Raw genomic sequence first — 19518 nt, 5'->3', positions numbered from 1 at the left:
TCTGGGTTTGAGGATGCCCAGGGGCTGATCCCTGTCCCTGCTGGCAGGTGGTGTTCCTGGAGAAGCGGGTGACAGAGCTGGAGAAGGACACAGCTGCCAACGGGGAGCAGCACAGCCGCCTCCGGCAGGAGAACCTGCAGCTGGTGCACAGGTAAGAGCCTCACCTGGGGAGCCTTTCCCCCTCCATGTGCTCCAGCTCCCTTCCCAAACCCAACCCACAGCCCTTACCAGGGATATTGTCTCCATCCCAGCTGAGAACATGACACAGTGACATGGATATTAAGCTCTCTGGAGCTGCAGGAGTTGGTTTTTGGTGATTTTTATGTGTGGCTTTTAATTGCTGGAGCTGTGTCAGGGAGGCTCAGGCTGGAGATCAGGGAAAGGTTCTTCCCCCAGAGGGTGCTGGCACTGCCCAGGCTCCCCAGGGAATGGGCACAGCCCTGAGGCTGCCAGAGCTCCAGGAGTGTTTGGACTGCACAGCCAGGGATGGACAGGGTGGGATTGTTGGGGTGTCTGTGCAGGGCTGGGAGTTGAAATCCATAATCCTTGCGGCTCCCTTCCCACTCAGGATGGTTTGTTGTTGTTTGTTTGTTGTTTTTTTGGGGCTTGTTTTAATGTGCTTTCCTGCTTCGTGTGTCCCTCACAAAAGGTCTCTGGAACTCTAGGTCTTGGCTTTTTAAAATATGTTTATATTTATACTCATATATGTATTTGTATTTATATTTACTATCTTTCCCTGCCCCATATGCCCCTTCCAAATGGTCTCTGGAGCTTTCAGGCTTGCCTCCTGCTGGATCCTGGCCAGGGTGCAGCCCTTTGGATCCCACATGATGTAATCCCTGTGTGTGCTAATCTGCCAGTCTTCTCTCTCCCAGCATATCTTTACCCTGGGCAGATAAACCCAGCACAGTTTATCTATAGGGCTGTAATTCTGTTAAGTAACAGTCGTGTCAGGGAACTGAGCCACTCAAACAAAGGTTTCCCTAAGCCCTGATAAACTTGGGAGCAAGAGAAATGTTTTCACTTCAACAGCTTGGCCCGGAAGTGTCGCTGCCTCTGGGTGAGCTTGGTGCTGGGGGGGGAGTGGGATCAGCTGGGAAAAGCCTTCTCTGGGCAAAGCCACTGCATAAATTCCAGCCCCATTCCTGGAAGTGCTCATAGCCAAGTGGGACGTGGCTTGGAACAGCCTGGGATAGTGGAGCCAGGCTGGCAGAGCTGGGGGTGCTCACCTGGAGAAGAGAAGGTTCCAGGGACACCTCAGAGCCCCTTCCAGGGCCTAAAGGGGCTCCAGGAGAACTGGAGAGGGACTGGGGACAAGGGATGGAGGGACAGGACACAGGGAATGGCTTCCCACTGCCAGAGGGCAGGGATGGATGGGATATTGGGAAGGGATTGTTCCCTGGGAGGGTGGGCAGGCCCTGGCACAGGGTGCCCAGAGAAGCTGTGGCTGTCCCTGGATCCCTGGACGTGTCCAAGGCCAGGTTGGACAGGACTTGGAGCAACCTGGGATAGTGGAAGGTGTCCCTGTCCATGGCAGGGGGTGGCACTGGATGGGCTTTAAGGCCCCCCCAGCTCAAACCATTGTGAGATTCTGTGACCTGCAGTTCCTCTGACACACAGGGAAGGGTGACCTGCAGAGCCCTTATTTTTTGTTGGGATCACAAGAGAATGAAAAGAAGAAGGATTGAGGCTGTTGCCTCTTCTCTGAGCAATGAGACCACTTCATGCTGGAAACAGCTGAAGGAGGATTTCTCTGCCATGGCTACTGCAGGTGGAACCCCAACCCTGGGATTTAAAGGTCTTTTCCAACTTCAGTGACTCTGAGATTCCCATTAAGAGATGTGGATGTGTGTGGCTGCACTTGGAAATAATTCTAACGTATGGAAGACATTTAAAAATAATTAAAAATGAACTTTTTTTCCCAAGATGAAAATTGAATAGCATGCTTGTGTTCCTTAAGGCATCTGACTTGGGAAACCTTTGCTGGAAAAGGTGCTGCTTCTTCTACTGCATCTGCTGGGATGCAGTGAAGCTGTTTGAGATGGTGATTGGTGTATTTTCCCTGGAAGCTTGTTCTATTTTACCATCTGCTTCTGCCAGCTCACCTGAGGGGTGGGAAAGGGACTGGGAAAAGTCTGGTCTACCTACCATTTCCCTTGGGATGGTAGCCTGCTCCAGTGGGCCTAAGGAAAGTTTCATCCCCTCTTTTTTCTCCTCTCTGCAGAGCAAACGCGCTCGAGGAGCAGCTGAAGGAGCAGGAGCTGCGGGCTGACCAGACCCTGCTGGAGGAAATCAAGAAGCAGAGGGAGCTGCTCAGCAAAATGGAGAGGGAGAAGAGCATTGAGATCGAGAACCTGCAGGCCAGGTGAGGCTGGGGGTGGCAGCTCTCCTGGAGCCACCCCAGAGTCTGTGCACAGGCAGCCTTGGGGGCACAGAGGGAGGCAGGCAGGGTTAATTGGTTCAAAGTGTGACTAAAGTCATCACAAACCCTGAGGTTTTGGTTATTTCCACCTTTGGCCTGCAGACCTAATCCTGAATTCTTTATTTGAGCTGCTCTGATGCATTTTAAGTTGGGCTCCCATCCTTTATCCATGTGCCTGCTCTGCAGCATGGGGATGAAGAGGGGATTTATTAATGCTTCTTCCCATGAATGACCCCTTGGAGTACTTTTAATGCCCAGATGTTTTCCACCTTGATGGAAACTGGCAAATACCTGGGAAAGAAGAATCCTCCAAACTGGCAGAGTGTCCCAGCCAGGTGCTTTGTGCTGTCTGTTGGATTCCAAAGGAAGAGGTGGGGTGGGAGAGGTGTCAGTTATTGGACAGGGTTTTTCCACCATTCCCGGAATGTTTTGCTGTTGTTCATCCCTTGCAGTCCTTGGGAGATTAAGACATTGGGGTTATACCTGGGAATGCAAAGCCAAAGCCCTCTCTGACCCCCTGCTCTGTTGTCTCTGCTGCTGAGGCTTGTCCAGGGATTGAAAAAACCCTTGGAACAAGAAGTAGCACTGGACCTGCTGGATGTCAGGATTGTGTAGATGGCCCTTTCTTTCCCCTGGCAGCAGAAATATCTCAGGGTTTGCCTTGAACAGATGAATCCCTGCTGGCTTCCCTTTGGTTTAATATTCCTAGGGATGTTTTCTCCTCCTTGTGGGATGCTGGAATGAGTCTCACACCTGTTCCCTTTGCAGGCTGCAGCAGCTGGATGATGAGAACAGTGAGCTGAGATCCTGTGTCCCTTGTCTGAGAGCCAACATCGAGAGGCTTGAGGAGGTGAGGCCAGGGGGTGCCTGGTTTTGGGGTGAAATTCTGCCTTTGGGATGAATTTCCATGAACATGAGATCCATGTAATGTAACAAACCAGTTGCTTCCACTTTCCAGTTGCTGCAGACCTCACCTTGGACAGCACTATCCCACCCAGTTATCTTTGCAGTTTCCCACTGTTCAGCCTGGAAGCTGGGAATAAACCCCTGATAAATCTCTCTGTGGCAGTGGCTGCCCTGGAGGGGACTCGTGCCCTCTTGTGGAAACTGGTCCCTATCCCTGTCCCCATCCCTGTGGCCAGTCCAGTGCAGGGGAGGAAGAGGAGGAGCAGGGATGCTCCATGTCCTGGGATTTGTGAGTTGAGTCTTCAAAGATTCCTGTGACCTCCCAGCCCCTCTCACTGTCACCCTGCTCAGAATCCAAGGCTGTGCGGGGCTGGGGGCTCCCCGAGGCTCCTTGGGAGAGGCAAGAGCCTCATCTTTAGGGATGGTGTGGGTTACAGGTGGGGCACCTGGAACAGGGGCTGCATTTTGTCTCTGCTAAGCTTGGGGCAGAATTAAGGTTAAAACTGAACTGAAATCAAACCTCCTCACCCACCTGAAGGGCCTGAGGCATTTTTTCTGTGTTTAATCCCATGGGAGAGCACTGTAGCTCCATCCCTCCTGATGTGGTCTTCATGTGCCAGGACCTTGTGAGCACAGCTGAGGCTTGGGGCAGTAAAACCCCAGTGGTTCTGAGGATAAATTCCCTGCTATGGTGTGTTTCAGCCATGGGAAGTTGGTTTTGATCCATGCAGAGTCGTTCTCCTTTCCTCCACAGTGAATGGGATGAAGGAGGAGCAAGAGGTGTAGTCACTGCCCCTCCCTGCCCAGCCAGGCTGATGAGCTGCTCTCCTGTCCAATGCCAAAAAATCAAGATTTTGTTGTCCTTGTTGCCTTTCCTGCTGGTGTGGTGCCTTTGGCACTGCTCCATGGAGCAGGAGACCCCTGAGCCAGCATCTGGAGCTCACCCATGGTGCTGCTCCTCAGCTCTGCGTGCCATGGGCCATCCATCACCAGCACTGGAGGGATCTTGTGGCATTTCTGGAGAAAGAAAGCCAGAGCCTTTCCCATGGGACTGGAAGCTGTGAGCCCAGGGAGGGGGTGAGCTGGTCACAAGCAGAAGGTGCTGCTCTTGGGACTGTTGGCATCTTCACCTGCATCCCAAACACTCAGCCAAGCCTCTGGGGAGGAGAAGGGAACAGAGCTGGGCTGTGTGTTCTACATCCCAGCTTGAACTGGTCTATTCCTTCTTGGATCAGCCCTCAATTAAAACCTTTTATGTCTGAAACCAAGAGGGAGGTAAAGATCTCAGATTCAGGACTTTTCTGAAATCCATGCATAAGGAGCTTTATGATTTAATGTCTCTCCTTGGCCTGGAGCCCCCGTGCTGGCCCCAGTCCCTCACAGCCCATCCCACGCCAGCATCATGCTTCCCAGAAAACGACAAAAATGTGGATATTCATGTGGATTTACTCTGGAGCCATCCTGCCTCGCTCAGTGCTGCCAAAGCCCCAGCCCTGGCACCCTGAGCAGATGAGATCCCAGCAGGCAGAGCCTCCACGTGCATCAGGACAGGAGCATTCCCTGCTGAGCCACGCCCAACCTCTCACTGCGGCTCCTCCTGTCCTTGCAGGAGAAGCAGAAGCTGCTGGATGAGATCGAGGACCTCACTGTGCAGCTCACAGAGGAGCAGGAGAAAAAGAGGAAGATGGGGGACAAGCTGAGTCAGGAGAGGCACCAGTTCCAGAAGGAGAAGGAGTCAACACAGGAGGTGAGTGAAGTCTGGGACTGCCACAGCCTTGTCCCCTAAATGTGGGAATCTGGCCTTGGCAGCCTCTCCAGGAATGGGTGGCTGGAGCTGTGGGTGCTGCCTGGGCAGAGGAAAGGGGCTTAGCAGCTGAGCTGCAGCACCTCAGTCACTTCTCTGAAATTCATCCAGCATTGTCCCTCCAAGGGGGCTGTGCTGCCCTGGCCCCTTCCCTTCCTGCCTGGAAGGAGCAGTGGCAGAGGCACATGGAACCAGCAGGCAGAGGGAGCAGAGGGGGTGAGGCTGGGGGGTGAGAGCTGAGTGCTTGGGAGCAGGATCACACCTCCCAGTTCTCCCATCATCTGTGCCTGGTGACTGCAGCTGCAGGCCCAAGCAGGGCTGGCTGTGGTGGCAGGAAAGGAGCTTTGGGCTCAGAAGTGGAATCAGTTGTCACTGTGGTGTCACCGAGGTCTCTGGGGTGAGGAGGGGACCCAACCCTGCAGCTGGAGGGAGCTGGCTGGAGAGGGACCCACATTGCTGTGGGGTCTGTGCTGCTGCAGACCCAAACCCAGCATCTTTGGCCCTCCAATAAGGTCCTTCCAGGGCTGTGCTCATATATTTTAGAAGCTACCAAGCTCCTGTTTGGTGGAGGTGTGAGGGAGGAAGAAGAAACCAAGTGCCCCCCAGAAAGGAATTCAATCATGGAATGGTTTGGGTTGGGAGGCACCTCAAAGCCCATCTCATTTCACCTCCTGCCATGGGCAGGGACACCTTCCGCTGTCCCAGGTTGCTCCAAGCTCCATCCAACCTGGCCTTGGACACTTCAGGGACAGGGCAGCCACTGCTCTGGCCAACAATCCTGCTGCAGCAATCCACGGAGCTGCTCCCACAGCAGCCACATCCAGAGGGTGCTGCTGGGCCTGTGGCACTCAGCTGTCCCCTTGCCTTGCTCTGCAGCTCATCGAGGACCTCAGGAAGCAGCTGGAGCACCTGCAGCTCTTCAAGCTGGAGGCGGAACAGCGCAGGGGCCGGAGCAGCAGCATGGGACTGCAGGAATACAACAGCAGGACACGGGAGACAGAGCTGGAGCAGGAGATCAAGCAGCTCAAGCAGGTAAGGAGCGCTGGGCTAGCAGGGAAACGATCCTCTGACACCAAGGGAGAACCAGCAGGGTCCAGGGGCTCTCTCCCAAGGGATGGAGTGGATCCAGGAGCACAGTGCTGTCTTGTTCTCCTGTCCTGGGAGAGGGAGGTTGGTGCTTTCTCAGAGACAGCAGGAGCCCTTTTCTCTTCTGTGTCCCCTGAATCTTCCCAGTGTATCTCGTGCTTCCAGAGGTTCTACAGGCTCTGCTGAGATGGAAGCAGCAGCCCATGTGCTGTTCCCAGCACTGTGTGAGCTGTGTTAGGATGAAAGCCCCTGTCTGCCTTTGCCAGGCTGGATCAGCTTTGAGCACTAGGTGCTCCAGCAGCACGTGGTTTGTGTGTGTGAACAGGATAACAGGAACCTGAAGGAGCAGAACGATGAGCTGAATGGGCAGATCATCAACCTGAGCATCCAGGGAGCCAAGAACCTGTTCTCAGCCTCCTTCTCTGAGTCCCTGGCAGCGGAGATCAGCTCTGTCTCCAGAGATGAGGTACGTGCCATGAGGAGCTGTGGCTCACACTGCACCTTCCTGGGTGCCTCTGCCTGACATAGCCTGAGGAGGAGTTGATGTGCCCTGTGTGTGGCCCAGCCCATGCCCAAAATTCCCATTAAAGCTGGCAAGAGCAAAGAAATCCCCACACAGTTATCTGTAGAGCTCTCGGGACTTACCCAGCCTTCCCTCCTGGGAACAGGGAAGCTACTCCCTGCCCATTTGTTGATTCTGGCAGTTATGCTTTGCCTGCCCTGGGACAGCCTTCCCCTTCCAGGACAGAGCAGCTACCACGGGCTGTGTCTGTCTGTCTGGAGCTGTCTTTAAACCCCTGGGAGACAGGACATTCCCCCTGGAGATCCCATCTCCTCCAGCACTGGGAACCAACCACGGGTGGCTGAGCCTGTACAAGCACTGGAATTAAACCTTTAACACCTCAGGAAGTGGGGAAGGACCCCTGGGTATTTTGGGGATCCAGTGGAGATGTGATGCTCCCTGCTCTCCCCATCAGGCTGAGAGCTTGAGGAAGGATAGGAGTGAGCAGAACCAGTTTTTCCCTGGCCACTTAAACAGGGTCAGGAGTATCCCAGTGCAGAGCAAAGAACCAGGGAGACAGCCATGGATGCACAGAGCCATGGGGAGCCCTGGGCAGTGTCGGGCAGTGACCTCTCCCTCCCTTTCCTCCCTCTGCTGCAGCTCATGGAAGCAATCCAGAAGCAAGAGGAGATCAACTTCCGCCTGCAGGATTACATCGACAGGATCATCGTGGCCATCATGGAGACCAACCCCTCCATCTTGGAGGTCAAGTAATGGCAGCCAGGAGCTGCTCTCATCGGGTGGATTTGGTGCTCTGAGAGGATGAAGAGGGACTCCAGACGTCTTTGCACTTGATGAAGGCACAAGGAAGCCTCAGATCGGGGGGCGACTGAGCCACGGACCAGGGAAAAGGAAAACCAGCAGCCAGGCTTTGTTGTCTGACTCCATTACTTCGAAGCCCTCCTGGCTGTGGAGGGGTGAAAGGGAACCTGGAGAAGGAGCTCAGGAAAGGGACACTGCAGGAAGTACCTGTGGCGCTGGGGACTGTCCCAACAGGCACCGGGCTCCTCCGAGGGAAGGAGATGGAAGCGACGGCGCTGACTTTGCCCTGCTGCCCGGCCCAGCCCGAGCATCTGCTGTGCCAAAGTGTCCCTGACACACTCACTGGGCAGAGCTGGGAACGAGGGCAGCGCCTCCCGGACTCGCACAGGGTTGGGGTTTGCTTTTGTTTTGGGGTTTTGGGTTTTTTGTAATTAACTTAATGCAAATGTCCTCATCCAGCTGGCTCAGCCCATCCTTGCCCGGTGCTCCTGCTGGGGCCGGCTGCGTGCAGAGCCCTCGGTGGCTGCAGGGGCAGCCCGGGGGTGTTGGGGACAGGGCGTGAGTGCACTTGGTCACCTGCCTCCTTATTTATTTTTTGCTGTCTGTGGCTCAGTACTGTCGGCACGTCTCGGCATACCGGCTCTGTTCCCTCCTCCTCCCTCCTCCTTGTGCCGGGTTGTGCTGCTGAGGTGGCTCCGGGGGGAGCTGTCACTCGTCCCCAGCTGGGGACAAACGCACGGGCTCTGTCTGGCACCGGGGCAAGGCTGCAGCTCCTCACGGCCGGTCCTGGCTGCCTCTCCTTGTCCCGGCGTGGGACACGCAGCGCTTTGGGAGCTGCAGCGGAGAGACCCGAGCTCCCCACCTCACCTCCCAAAGTCCCTGGCCTGGGGACAGTGGCCTGTGTCGTTCCCAGCCGGAGCAGGGCTCTGCTGGTGATAGCTGCAGTCCTGGAGGGAGAGCCTGCTCCTGCTGCCTGGGCTGGGGCAGGAGCTGCGGGAGCCACGCTCGTTCCTCGTCCCTGCCGCTGGGCCGGGAGGGAATCTCCGTGCCGGTGGGGAGAGGAGCCGGAGAGCACCGCGGCAGCTCCCTGGGAAACAAAAGCCATGTTTACATCGGACAGCTCTGGGCTTGCTGGCACAGCGTGACCCCGGGAGTGGCCACTGTCCCCCCTGCTCCTCCGGGCTCCTGGGAGCAGCCAGCCAGCGGAATCCCAGGGATCGGCTTCAGCCAGCGGTTCCTCTTCCTGCTTGGCAGGTTTTGGGAATGCCAGAACAGCCTGAAAGCAGAAGCCACAGCAATCCCAGGGGGTGCCTGCTCCTCCTCAAGCCCCTTCCAGCCCTCGGGGTGACCCTGCCTGGGGACACACGGCCACTGTCACCACCTTATCCTGGGGGACACGGCCGAGCCACGGCCACTTCACCTCTGGGTGCTCATCCCTGCGGGCCAGCAGGGTCAGGGTGAACCCCAAACCAGCTCCTGACCCCCAGCCCCCCCCCCCCCCCCCCCCCGGCACCCACCCCTCCCTGCCTCCCTCCCTGCCCCGAGGCCGCGGGAAGAAGCCACGTTATGTACATTTCCAGAGAAGCTTTGGGTGTAAATCAGTGTATACTTGGAGAGGGAAAATTTTTCTATCTTGTAGAGTAGGTATTTTTATAGAATGAAGGGTGATCCATTTTTTTAATACTTTAAAAGAAGAGAGAAATGTATCTGTGTATACACAAAAGCATATATATATATATGTATAAATATATAAATATTGGAGATCTGCCTTTCTCGACTTGGGATCCTGGATCCCCAGGTCTCAAACAATCGTTTGTTTTTTCCTGTCGCTCTCACAGAGGTACTGTAACTGTAAATAAGCACCGGGGAAAAAAAAAAAAGTTTTAAGCAAACAAAAAGCACTGACTTGCACATTCACCATGCTTTAAAGTCCCTATGGAGAGAGAAAAACAAAACAAAGACTGTTCTGAAAATATTCCTCTTTCCCGACCGGTATGTGAAGGAATTCCCCCAAAAAAAGAGGCAAAAATGGTATTGTCTTAACTGATGTATCAATTCTTGTCGGATTAAAAGCTGTTACTATTCCTGCCAGGGTGATGGAGACTTTTTTCCACAGAGGTGGACTGGAGCATCCCAAATATCCAAGTGCTGGATCTCCAGTGGGGCTGGATTGAGTGGAAATGCTCCTGCACCAAGGAGTGCCCTGACTTTGAGAGGATGAGGATGAGGGAGGCTGGACCTGGCTGAAATGCCCTGATTTTAGGAAGATGAAGATGAGGGAGGCTGGACCCTGCTGATTCCAGAAGGAGCCAAAACCTCCCCAGCCAGCCAAGCTGTGTGGGTGGGAATGGGGGAATTCCCCCTTCACCTTCCTGGAGGATGCAGGTGGGGTGAGGGACCCTCGGAGCTGATCCTGCTGCCCAGGGATGGGGCAGGCTGGGACAGAGGCTCGTGGGTCTGCTCCAGGCGAGAACACGGAGCTTTCCCTTCCCTCTACACCAGGAGAAGCCCCCTCGGAGCCCTCGGCTGTTCTGAACTGCTCCAAAAATCCCTTAAACGCCTTCACCTCCCTGCTAAGCTGCTCCCCACCCCTCTAAGCCTCCTCCACCCCTCCCCGCCCCTTTTAAGCTGCCCCAAAGGCTCTGAACGTGCAAGATCCTCTCCCAGCTCCTGCCGTGCCTCCGGATGGCTCCAGACTGTTCCTCTGAACTGCTCCGAGCAGCCCTGGAGCTGCAGCAAAGAATTGGGGCAAGGCTCTGACACACCCTGAGCGCTCTGAAACCCCCCGGATTGTTCCAGAGCAGCAGTGGGGCTCCGAAACGTCCCCAGAGCTGCCCCAAAACATCCCTGACGTGGTCCATAATGTCCCCAACATGCTCTAAACATTCCTGACCTGCATAAAACGTCCCAGAGCTGCCCAAAAACATGCCAGAGCTCCCCCAAAACATCCTTGACATTTTCTAAACTGTCCCTGAACTGCTCTAAACCATCCCTGAGCTGTCCTAAGCATCCCTGAGCACCTCCAAAGCATCCCTGAGCATCTGTAAATCACCTCTGCAGCATTCCCAACTGCTCTACTCTCTCCCAGCAGCTCCAGAGTGCACCAAAGATTTTCCTAAATACCTCTAAAACATCCTTTTAAAAATTCCTCTGAAATCTCGACCTCCAACCTCTCGAAACTGCTCTAGAAATGAGGTAAGTAAATAGCTCTGGGGTATTTCTGTGGTCCTGGGTTGCTTCAAAGGGCTGTAAATCACCTTTGAGCAGCTCGGGCTCTGGAAGAGCTCTGGCCATTACTGAACCACTTGAACTGCTCAAACAGCTCTCATGCTCCTCCAACCAGCCCTGAAAGGCACCAAGATGCTCAAACTGCCTCGAAGTAGCACTTGAAGCCCTCTAAACTCTCCTGAAACTCCTTGAAACAGCTGAAAACGAATCATGGAAAAGGTCTTGTGGCAGCTCTGAAGCTCTCCAAGCCTCCTCCATGCAGCTGTGAAACTCCTCGAGTGCCCCAACAGCCTCCAAAAGGCCCTTGAAACCCCTCTGGACCTTCCTCATGTGCCTCTCAACAGGGTTAAAACTTTTTTAATAACATCTCTAAACTCAGTTTGAAACCACCCTAAACCCCCTCTGAACGACATCAGAGGGACACAAGCAACCCTAAAACTATTCCAAGCTTCTCAAAAACTCACAAAAAGTTAATCAGAGCTGCTCCAAAGCACTCCAGCTCTTCTATGCCTCCTCTAAAAAGGGATCTGAATGGCTTAAAACCTCTCCAGCCTTTTCAAAACTGCTCCAGAACAACCCTAAAGTTCTGAAGTTCCTTCAGAACAGCTCCAGAGCTGGTCCCAGCCGAGCTCAGCTCCAGCATTTCCACCCAGCTCAGGGGGCTGAGCACTGGGACAATCCTCGAATCCTGGAGTCAGGTCTAGGCCACTCATGACAAGGAAGGACACTGAGGGGCTGGAGCGTGTCCAGGGAAGGCAACAGAGCTGGGAAGGGGCTGGAGCACCAGGAACAGCTGAGGGAGCTGGGAAAGGGGCTCAGCCTGGAGAAAAGGAGGCTCAGGGGGAACCTTCTGGCTCTGCACAACTCCCTGACAGGAGGTGACAGCCAGGGGGATCAGGCTCTGCTCCCAGGGAACAGGGACAGGAGGAGAGGAAATAGCCTCAAGTTGCATCGGGGAGGTTCAGGTTCAATATTAGCAAAATTTCTTCACAGAAAAGCTGCCCAGGACAGTGATGGAGTCACCACCACACCTGACCCCTTGGAGGGGTTTAAAGATGTGGATGTGGCACTTGGGGACATGGGTCAGTGGTGGCCTTGGCAGTGCTGAGCGACAGCTGGACTTGATGATCTGAGAATACTTTTCCAACCACAATAATCCTGTGGTTCTGTGAGCCAGTGGGCACTTCTGAATGCCCCAGAAGCTTGGCCACGACCAAAGCCACCACAGTCAGGTACCCTGTGCCCTGGTCCATACCCTGTGGCTCCACAGCAGGGCTGGATCCAGCAGGACTCCCATGGCCATGCCCCTCTGCCCCATCCGTGGCAGGAGTGTGCTCCAGCCCGCACGTGGGGCTGCTGAGGGCAGAGCTCTGCTGCAGGAGGACCTTGTGTGGAAAAGGGATTTCCAGCTCCTTCCCATCTGCTCCCGATCCCGGGCCGGGGCTGGGATGGAGTTAACCCTTGGCAGCCGGGCTGGGAGGGACGAGGGCCCTAACCCTGGGCTAGGGAGGGCAGCCCCGGTGCAGCCCTCACGCCGGGGTGCTGCCGGTGCCATCCTGCGGGACTTGCCGTGGGCAGAGCACCCGGGATGCTCCGCGGAGCGCAGTCCCCAGGGATGCTGCAGGCACTCCAGCATGGAACACAAGCCCTGGCAGGGACACACCGGAGGGTGGTGACACCCCAGCAAAGACCCCCACACCCAGCCGGGAGACAGCGACAAGCAGCCCTGCCTATTCCAGGCCATTTTCCTCCTCTTGTTCCAAGCTGGAAATTCCTGGGTGATGCACAACTTGGGGAGGACAGCCTGCTTGAAACCCCCTGCCACTGCAGCCTGGCAGGGCACCCCAGCCTGCCTGGGACCCCCCAGCCTGGCCAGGCTTCCTCCCCGCTTCTCCGGGACCTCCAGCCCACCCGGTATCTCCCAGCCCGCCGAGGCCCCCCAGCCTTCCCGGGAGCCCTCCAGCCTGGCCAGGAACTCCCCCCTCACTCTCTCTCTCTGGGACCCCCAGCCTGCCTGGCACCCCCAGTCAGGGGCTGCAGCAGCCCAGTGCCGCAGGATGGGGCGGGCGCGGCGGAGCTGCGGGGGCCGGCCCGGGAGGGGGGGGGGGGGGGGGGGGGGGGGGGGGGGGGGGTGTCTCGGGCCGGGGCGGGGGCGCAGACAGGACCTCCCCCTCCCCTCCCCTTCCCCTCCCCTCCCCCGGCCGGTCCCCTCCTCCTTCCCCTCCCGCCGAGGGCAGCCGGCGCCGGCCCGTCCCGTCCCGGGGCTCGGTGGGCTCCGCTGCGCTCCCCCGGCGCTGCCCCCTCCGCATGCGGGGGTCCCGGGTGGGCGGCAGCCCCGGCCCCCCCCGCCCCGCCATGGCCCGGCTCTCGGTCAAGGACCACCTGGACGGGATCCTCTCCGACTTCGAAGGTGCGGCCGGGCCCGCGGGGCCCCTCCGCGGGGAACCCCCCCTCGGGGCCGGGTGTCGTGGGAGGAACGGGGGGTGTTCCCCGGAGAGAGGAACGCTGCTGCGGGGAGTGCCCCAAGGGCTGAGCATCGTGGGGGGGCTGCACTCCCCCCCGCCCGGAGGCTGATTTTGGGGGTCATGCTGCTGGCCGGGCTTTTTGGAGGGGCTGGGTGCACCCCAAAGTGGGGGGAGGACCGGCCATTGGGTTTCGGTCCGGGGGTTTTGCTGAACTGCGCTGGGGGTCTTGGGGTGGGCTGAGCATCAAGGGGGCTTGGTTTTGGGGGGGATGCTGAGCTGGGCAACTTGGGGGGCCTGGGTGGTTCCCCGGGGTCTCAGCGTCGTAGGGGTCTGCCTTCCCTGCGGGGGCGGGTATTGGGGGCGGGGGGGTGATGCCCCCGGGGGCTGCACATCGTGGGGACACAGGACCCCCAGTCCGGAGGGATGCAGGGGGCTCTCGGGGGGCGCGGCTGTGGGGTGGGCAAGGGGGAACTACCAAGGCTGCAGGAAGCGGGGGAAGGTGTGGGGGAGCCCCCCGTGCTCGCGGTGTCCCTGTGCGCGCTCCCCGCGTGTGCGCGCTCTCAGCCGCGGGCCGGGGGCTGCGGGGGGGGGGGGGGGGGCCGGGGCCCGGCCGGGGGCGGGAGGCGAAACCTGACCCCGGGGCTGCTGCTGCCCTCGCCGGGGAGGAATGTGTGCACCTACCCCGGGCACCTTAACCCCGCCGCTGCCGGCTGACACCCTCCAACCCTCGCCAAAGCCCCGCATCCCTCGCCATCCCCTCCCGGCTGAACCTCCTGCCGCCACTCCTTTACTTCCCACCATCCCCCGAGCACCCTGCCACCCCTCTAAATCTCCTGCCACTCCATCTCGACATCTCCCCCTTCACCTCCTGACACCCCACCTTGACCCCCTGCCGTTCCCCCCACCCCCCCAGTCCGTCCTGAATCTCCTGCCCCCCACTCTCCCCTTCACCCTCTGCCACCCTCCAAGCTCCTGCCACCCCCACCTTGCCCTGCATTCCCTCGTTACTCCCCCTTGCCCATCACTCCGGACACCATCTGGATCCTGGATAAGGCTGAGTCAGGGGCCAGAGGCAGGTTTGGGGTAAAAGGAGGCATTTTGGGCGGTAACAAAGCGGAGACATGGATGTAGGGAGGGGGTCTCCAGCCCTGTGACCCCTGTGACGGCCGGTGGGGCAGGGCTGGACCGGCCGCAAAATTACCTGCCCTGGGGAGAGGTGTGATTGGCAGCACCCACAGCCCGGCCTCTGACCCCTGCCCTGCCCCGAGCACAGGGGCACCAGGGGAGGGGCCGAGGACGGGACCCTCAGCACCTCGCTGCCCCCGGCACCGTGGCTGAGGAAGAGGAGGGTGAGGACGGGTTGGGTGGTGACGGTGGGTGACGGTACAGGCTGGCACAAATGCCGAGGTGCTGAAGCTGCGGGGGCCGCCCCCACGGAGCACCCCGGGGGGACGCAGCCTCTCGGCGCTTGGCAGCGAGAGCGAGGGAAGCTCCGGGGGGAACCTGGGCCCGCTGTGCTCTCCCCGGGGCCGCGAACCGTGCAGAGCCCCTCGGGCAGCGCCAGCAGGAGCGCAGCTCCTGGGGAGCCTCCTGCGGGGGCTGTGGGAAGGGAGGGGGCGGCTGCACCGCGGGGGCTTCACGGGGGTCCCACCATGTGTGACACACGGTCCCCGCATCCTCTGCCAAGCACTGGAGGTGGTGCCGGCAGGAGCTTTGCAGCGGGACGATGCCCTTGGGGAGCCCAGGGGTCTGTGTGGGGGCACGTTGGCACCCAGGGCTGTGCCGTGGGCTCGTGGCTGCTGTGGGGCCGCGTGGGAGGCGCAGCAGCAGCCACCAGAACGGGCTGTGACAGTCCCTGAGCGTGGGGATAGCGCTGGCCCGCCTGCCGCCAGTGGGCTCCAGGGTTAAGGCCCGGGAAAGGGCAGGAATCCTTCCCGCCGGCCGCCTGGATGGATGCAGGGGGAGAGGGTCAGGCGGGGATCCGGTTACTCGGCCGGATCCCTTTCAGGGGGAATAAAGCGGGCAGTGTGCTGCGAGGGGAGCCGGCGGCACCGGCCGGATAAAGCGGGGAACAATGATAAAACCTGTGGGGACAGCGCCGCAGGGCCGGGGAGGAGCTGGCGCCAGGCTGGGGTCCTTGGTGGGACGGGCTCAGAAGAAGGGGGCACCTCACGTGACGGCGGGACACACATGGGGCTGGCGAGGGGACGCGTGCCGTCGGGTACCGCTCTCATGCCACCATGTCTCTCTGTGTCCACAGCGCTCAAGAAGTCATTCGAGGCAGAAGATGGGGATGAGGCACCCGGTTGCCCGCTGTCCCCAGGCACCGGCGAGAGCCACCAACCACTGCAGCCCAGCCACCCGCCCCGCTTGGGCAGCATCTCCGGCCCCAGCCCGGTGCCCAGCCCCGTGCTGCGGACCCGGCTCGGCACCGGCGTGGCCACCGGCCAAGCCAATGGCACCGGCATCGCCCGCGCCGCCTCCTTCCAGACCCGCCAGGCCTTTGCCACGGGGCCGGGCAGTGATGGGGAGAGCCAGCGCAGCTCATCCTCCAGCCTGGAGAGCCCCGCGCCCACTGGGCCTCCCCAGCCACCGGGCAGCCCCGCGGCCGCCAGCCCTGGCTTGAAGAAGGTCCCGTCCCATGGCAGTGTCTTCCCAGCAGAGCTGGATCATCCCCTCCGCGGGGCCGCCGCCGGCCACGGCTCTCTGCCAGCGCTGGACCTGCACATCGCCGAGGAACCGGGCGTGGCGACGCTGTGGGGCACCCAAAGCTCTGCACCCCAGCCTCGCACCCACCAGCCTTCCTCCTCATCCTCCTCCTCCTCCCTGCCCCCATCCGATGGCACAGAGACAGCCCCGGGGCTGCCCCCGCTCCCCAAGGGGCCGGGGGGGTGGGACATGGCCCCCTGCATGGTGTCCCGGATGGTCACCCTCAGCGCCAGCCCCATCCCGTCCCGCCGGCCCCCTCCTCAGCCCTGGGGACAGGGACAGGGACAGGGACAGGGACAGGGGGAGGCAGCCCCGGCTGACGGGAGGCCCGAGGGGCTGCCACCAATGCCAGCCCCCCAAGCCGCCACCTTCAGGCTGGTGTCGCAGCCGCGGACGGTGCAAGTGAGCTCCCAGCCTGCCTTCCTCGGGGGTCTGGTGCTGGTCCCGGCCCTGGGGACCCCCTCCAGCGCCGGGCTGATGGGACCGCGGGGACCCTGCGTGGTGGCAACGGCTCCCAGCGAGGCTGCGGACGGCAGAGGGGCAGCGGTGACGCCAGAGCACGGTAGGACTTGTTCTTGTCCCTGTCCCCTCTCTCCATCGGGGCCCCCGCGGTGGGCGCAGCGTTGCCAAAACCCCGCATGGGCTGATGCCGGGAGGAGTGTGGAGTGACAGTGATTCTGGGGACAGCAGCCCCGCCAGCTCGCTGCTCCCCCGCGCCGGGGGCCGCGGGGCGCGTTGGCTGCGGAGGGGCTGAAGGCGCGGAGCCGAGCGCGGAGCTGGCAGCGCTCCTGGCCCGCCCTTCCCCGCGGTGCCTGGCGAGCTGCCCGCTCCGCCCCGGCTCTAATCGTTTTTCCCGGCGCGGGGAGACAGGTCGGGACTCATGAGCCCATCGCGCCGGGCCCCGCGCGTGCCGCATATCGCCGCGATCTTGTCCCGCGTCCAGCTCTTTCTTCCCCTCTCATCCCTCCTTGCTTGGCACGGGGCTGGATCCTGTTCCTCCCTTCCCGTGGGGCGCGGGAGGTGGCGTGGGGGGCCAAGGTGTGCCGAGGCGTGCTCGGCGTGTGCCGCGGGGAGCGGAGCCCGGCTCCCCGGCACGGCCGTGCCCTCGGCTCCCGCCGTGCCAGGGTGGGCGCTGCCAAGCCCGGGCTCGTCCCCAAGCATGGCGAGAGCGTAGCCAAGTGTCCCCCTTCTGGGCGGCCGCTCCAGGAGGGCCGGAGGGCGCCGGGGTGTCCGGGAGATAGCTGCCACCGCCGCTGCTCCCTGGTTGGGTGCTTGGGGCTCTTTGCCCGTCTCCCTGGGCTGTCGTGGAGCCGCCGTCGCCGGGCCCTAAGTACTGACGCGGCGAAGGCATCCATACATCTGCTCTGGGCCGCGGTGAATCATCCCCCAGCAATGCCCGTGGCCGTGCTGCCCAGCCTGCTCGGCTGCCCAGCTGCCCGCGGCTCCCCGGGCGAGGGGTGAGGCTGGGGATAAGCCGGGGTCATGAGGACACGGGGGAACACAACCTGAGGCTGAGCCTGAGAGATGGGGACACTGAGGGACAGTGCTCAGGGCTGAGACAGGTGATGGCAACAAGGGTATGGTGTTCAGAGCTGAGTCAGGAATGATGGGGACACAAAGGGACAGCAGTTGGGGTAGCACCAAGGTGACAGGGATATGGGGACATGGTCCTTGGGTGATGGGGGCACAAAGGGAGTGCTCAGTGCTGGGACGAGGTGACAGGGACCAAGCTGTGGTGGTGCAGTTGTGGTCAGGGCTGAGCTGGGGTCATGGGGACACGGTGCTTGGGGCCAAACCAGGGTCACAGGGAGACAAGGACAGCGCTCAGGGCTGTGACAGGGACATGGTGCTCAAGAGCAAGCTGGGCAGATGGGGAAATGGGGACACGGAGCTTGGGATGCACCCGGGTACAGTGCTCAGGATAGAGCCGTGTTGGTGGCCGGCAGCCAAGTGTGGCATGCCCGGACTGGGGGGATGCATGAGCCAGTGGGCAGCGGGTGGCACCGGCTGCCCTGCAGATGGCCCAGGACTGGCAAGGGACTGGCAGACACTACTCAGGCACAGCGGTTTCTCTGCCAGGAAGAGGTGGGAACGTGCTGTTTTCTCTCCCGAGAGGCCACCCCGGCCCCCAGCCGCTGACACCCGTGCGTGGCCTCGGGGCGCAGTGGCACGGTGGGTCCCACACCCCGTAGGAGGAAGCTCCGGGTGAGCCGCCGGCCGCCGCATTTCACTTCCACGCCGGGTCGCCCACGCAGGGCCTGGGGCTAGGAGGAGGAGGAGCGGAGGAGGAGCCGTGGGCCGCAGCCGCCCTCTGCCTTGCACCCCAAGAGCCATTTGGCCCCGGTGACCAGCTCTCGGAGGTAGCAGCCCCGGCTCCGGCTGGCTTGCCCAGGTAGGGATGGCGTGCTGGCAGCGGGCAGGGCGGTGTGCAGGCAGGGGGTGGTGCCACCGGGGCTGGGTGACTGTCCCCTGTCCCCAACAGTGCTGCAGGCGCAGCGTTTCACTCGATGGTTCACTTCTGCTTCTGCTCACCGATGGTCCCCAGCCACCTCTAGCCTTGTCTCATGGCTCCCACGGCCAGACAGAGTCTGGCTGCACATGGGGACTGTCATCACTGTCCCCTTAGGTCGTGTTTGGCACTGGGAGAGGCTCTGGTGTTTCTGGGTCAGATCAGCTGGGCAGGTAGAGCTGTTTGGGTGCATCCCCCAAACCTCCATCCCTTTGCCAGAGGGGTTAGCTGCTTAGTGCTGGACCCAGCGCCAGGCTCTCCCCATCCCATGCCCGGCTGCTCAGTTTGGAGCAGTGGTGAGCAGCCGGACAGGGAGCTCCTGTCCCAGCTCATCCTCTCCCAGCACCCTCCACCCTTGTAGCTTTATTACAGGCTTCTCGGGGAGCTGGCCAATTAACCCTGCATCGGTAATTAAAACCATGGAGGAGACCATGGACCCAGGATTACTTGTCCCTGTCTGGAAAATAAGAGCATCCGTGATGAGTGCTGGAACAGGTCTGGCTGCAGGAGCCATTTGCCCCGGAGCTCCGTGGGGATGCCGAAGAGCTTCCACGTGGCTACCCGGCTGCTAGCCATTAACAGCGGGGCTTTTTGGCACTGAGGGCAGGGACAGGGGGGCTCTGGACCTGTGGGGGAGGCAGCGGTGGGCGAGCACCCAGCGTCACCCCGGATGTGCCCTCTGGCTGTGGATGTCTCCTTGGTGTTGCCGCTGGCAGGGCACAGGGCAGTGGCTGAGCCCCTGCGTGGGGGCTGCACCCTTGGGACCACCCCGGAGAGCTGGGGGGTGCAATTCCCAAATCCCACCTGCTCCCTGCCTGCAGTGCCCAGCCACCCTGCATGGCTTCAGCAGCTGCACCGCTTGGTTCTGGATTCTTGGTTATGGCAACTTCCAAGGCTGGCAGGGACTGGGAAGGGGAAGGGGGGCAGGGTGGGGGTGTGAGGGGGCCGATGTCCCCTGGGGAGGAGGGCTGCAGTACTTGTCGGGGTCCTCTCCCTGATGGGGACCTCCTATCCCACGTCCCTGCCAGCCTGTGGAGCACCCTGTTGGGACGGGCGGTGCTGGGT

The 19518-nt window shown here is 60.4% G+C and overlaps 1 protein-coding gene across 3 annotated transcripts in view; it reads left to right on the top strand.

Annotated features, from left to right (window-relative positions):
- The window catches only part of RAB11FIP3 (RAB11 family interacting protein 3), a 72836-nt gene extending 65342 nt beyond the window's left edge, over window positions 1–7494 (top strand). For all 3 annotated transcript variants that reach the window (XM_062503618.1, XM_062503617.1, XM_062503619.1), the window contains 7 exons: window positions 48–151; window positions 2225–2365; window positions 3191–3272; window positions 4938–5075; window positions 6009–6164; window positions 6544–6684; window positions 7381–7494. In XM_062503618.1, the coding sequence (XP_062359602.1) occupies window positions 48–151; window positions 2225–2365; window positions 3191–3272; window positions 4938–5075; window positions 6009–6164; window positions 6544–6684; window positions 7381–7494 (876 nt within the window). The remainder of the gene's footprint in view (window positions 1–47; window positions 152–2224; window positions 2366–3190; window positions 3273–4937; window positions 5076–6008; window positions 6165–6543; window positions 6685–7380) is intronic.
- Window positions 7495–19518: the final 12024 nt, after the last annotated feature.

The sequence above is a fragment of the Cinclus cinclus genome, chromosome 16, assembly GCF_963662255.1.
Source record: "Cinclus cinclus chromosome 16, bCinCin1.1, whole genome shotgun sequence".
Classification (NCBI taxonomy): Eukaryota; Metazoa; Chordata; class Aves; order Passeriformes; family Cinclidae; genus Cinclus; species Cinclus cinclus.
This window is presented reverse-complemented; position numbering and strand designations above follow the sequence as displayed.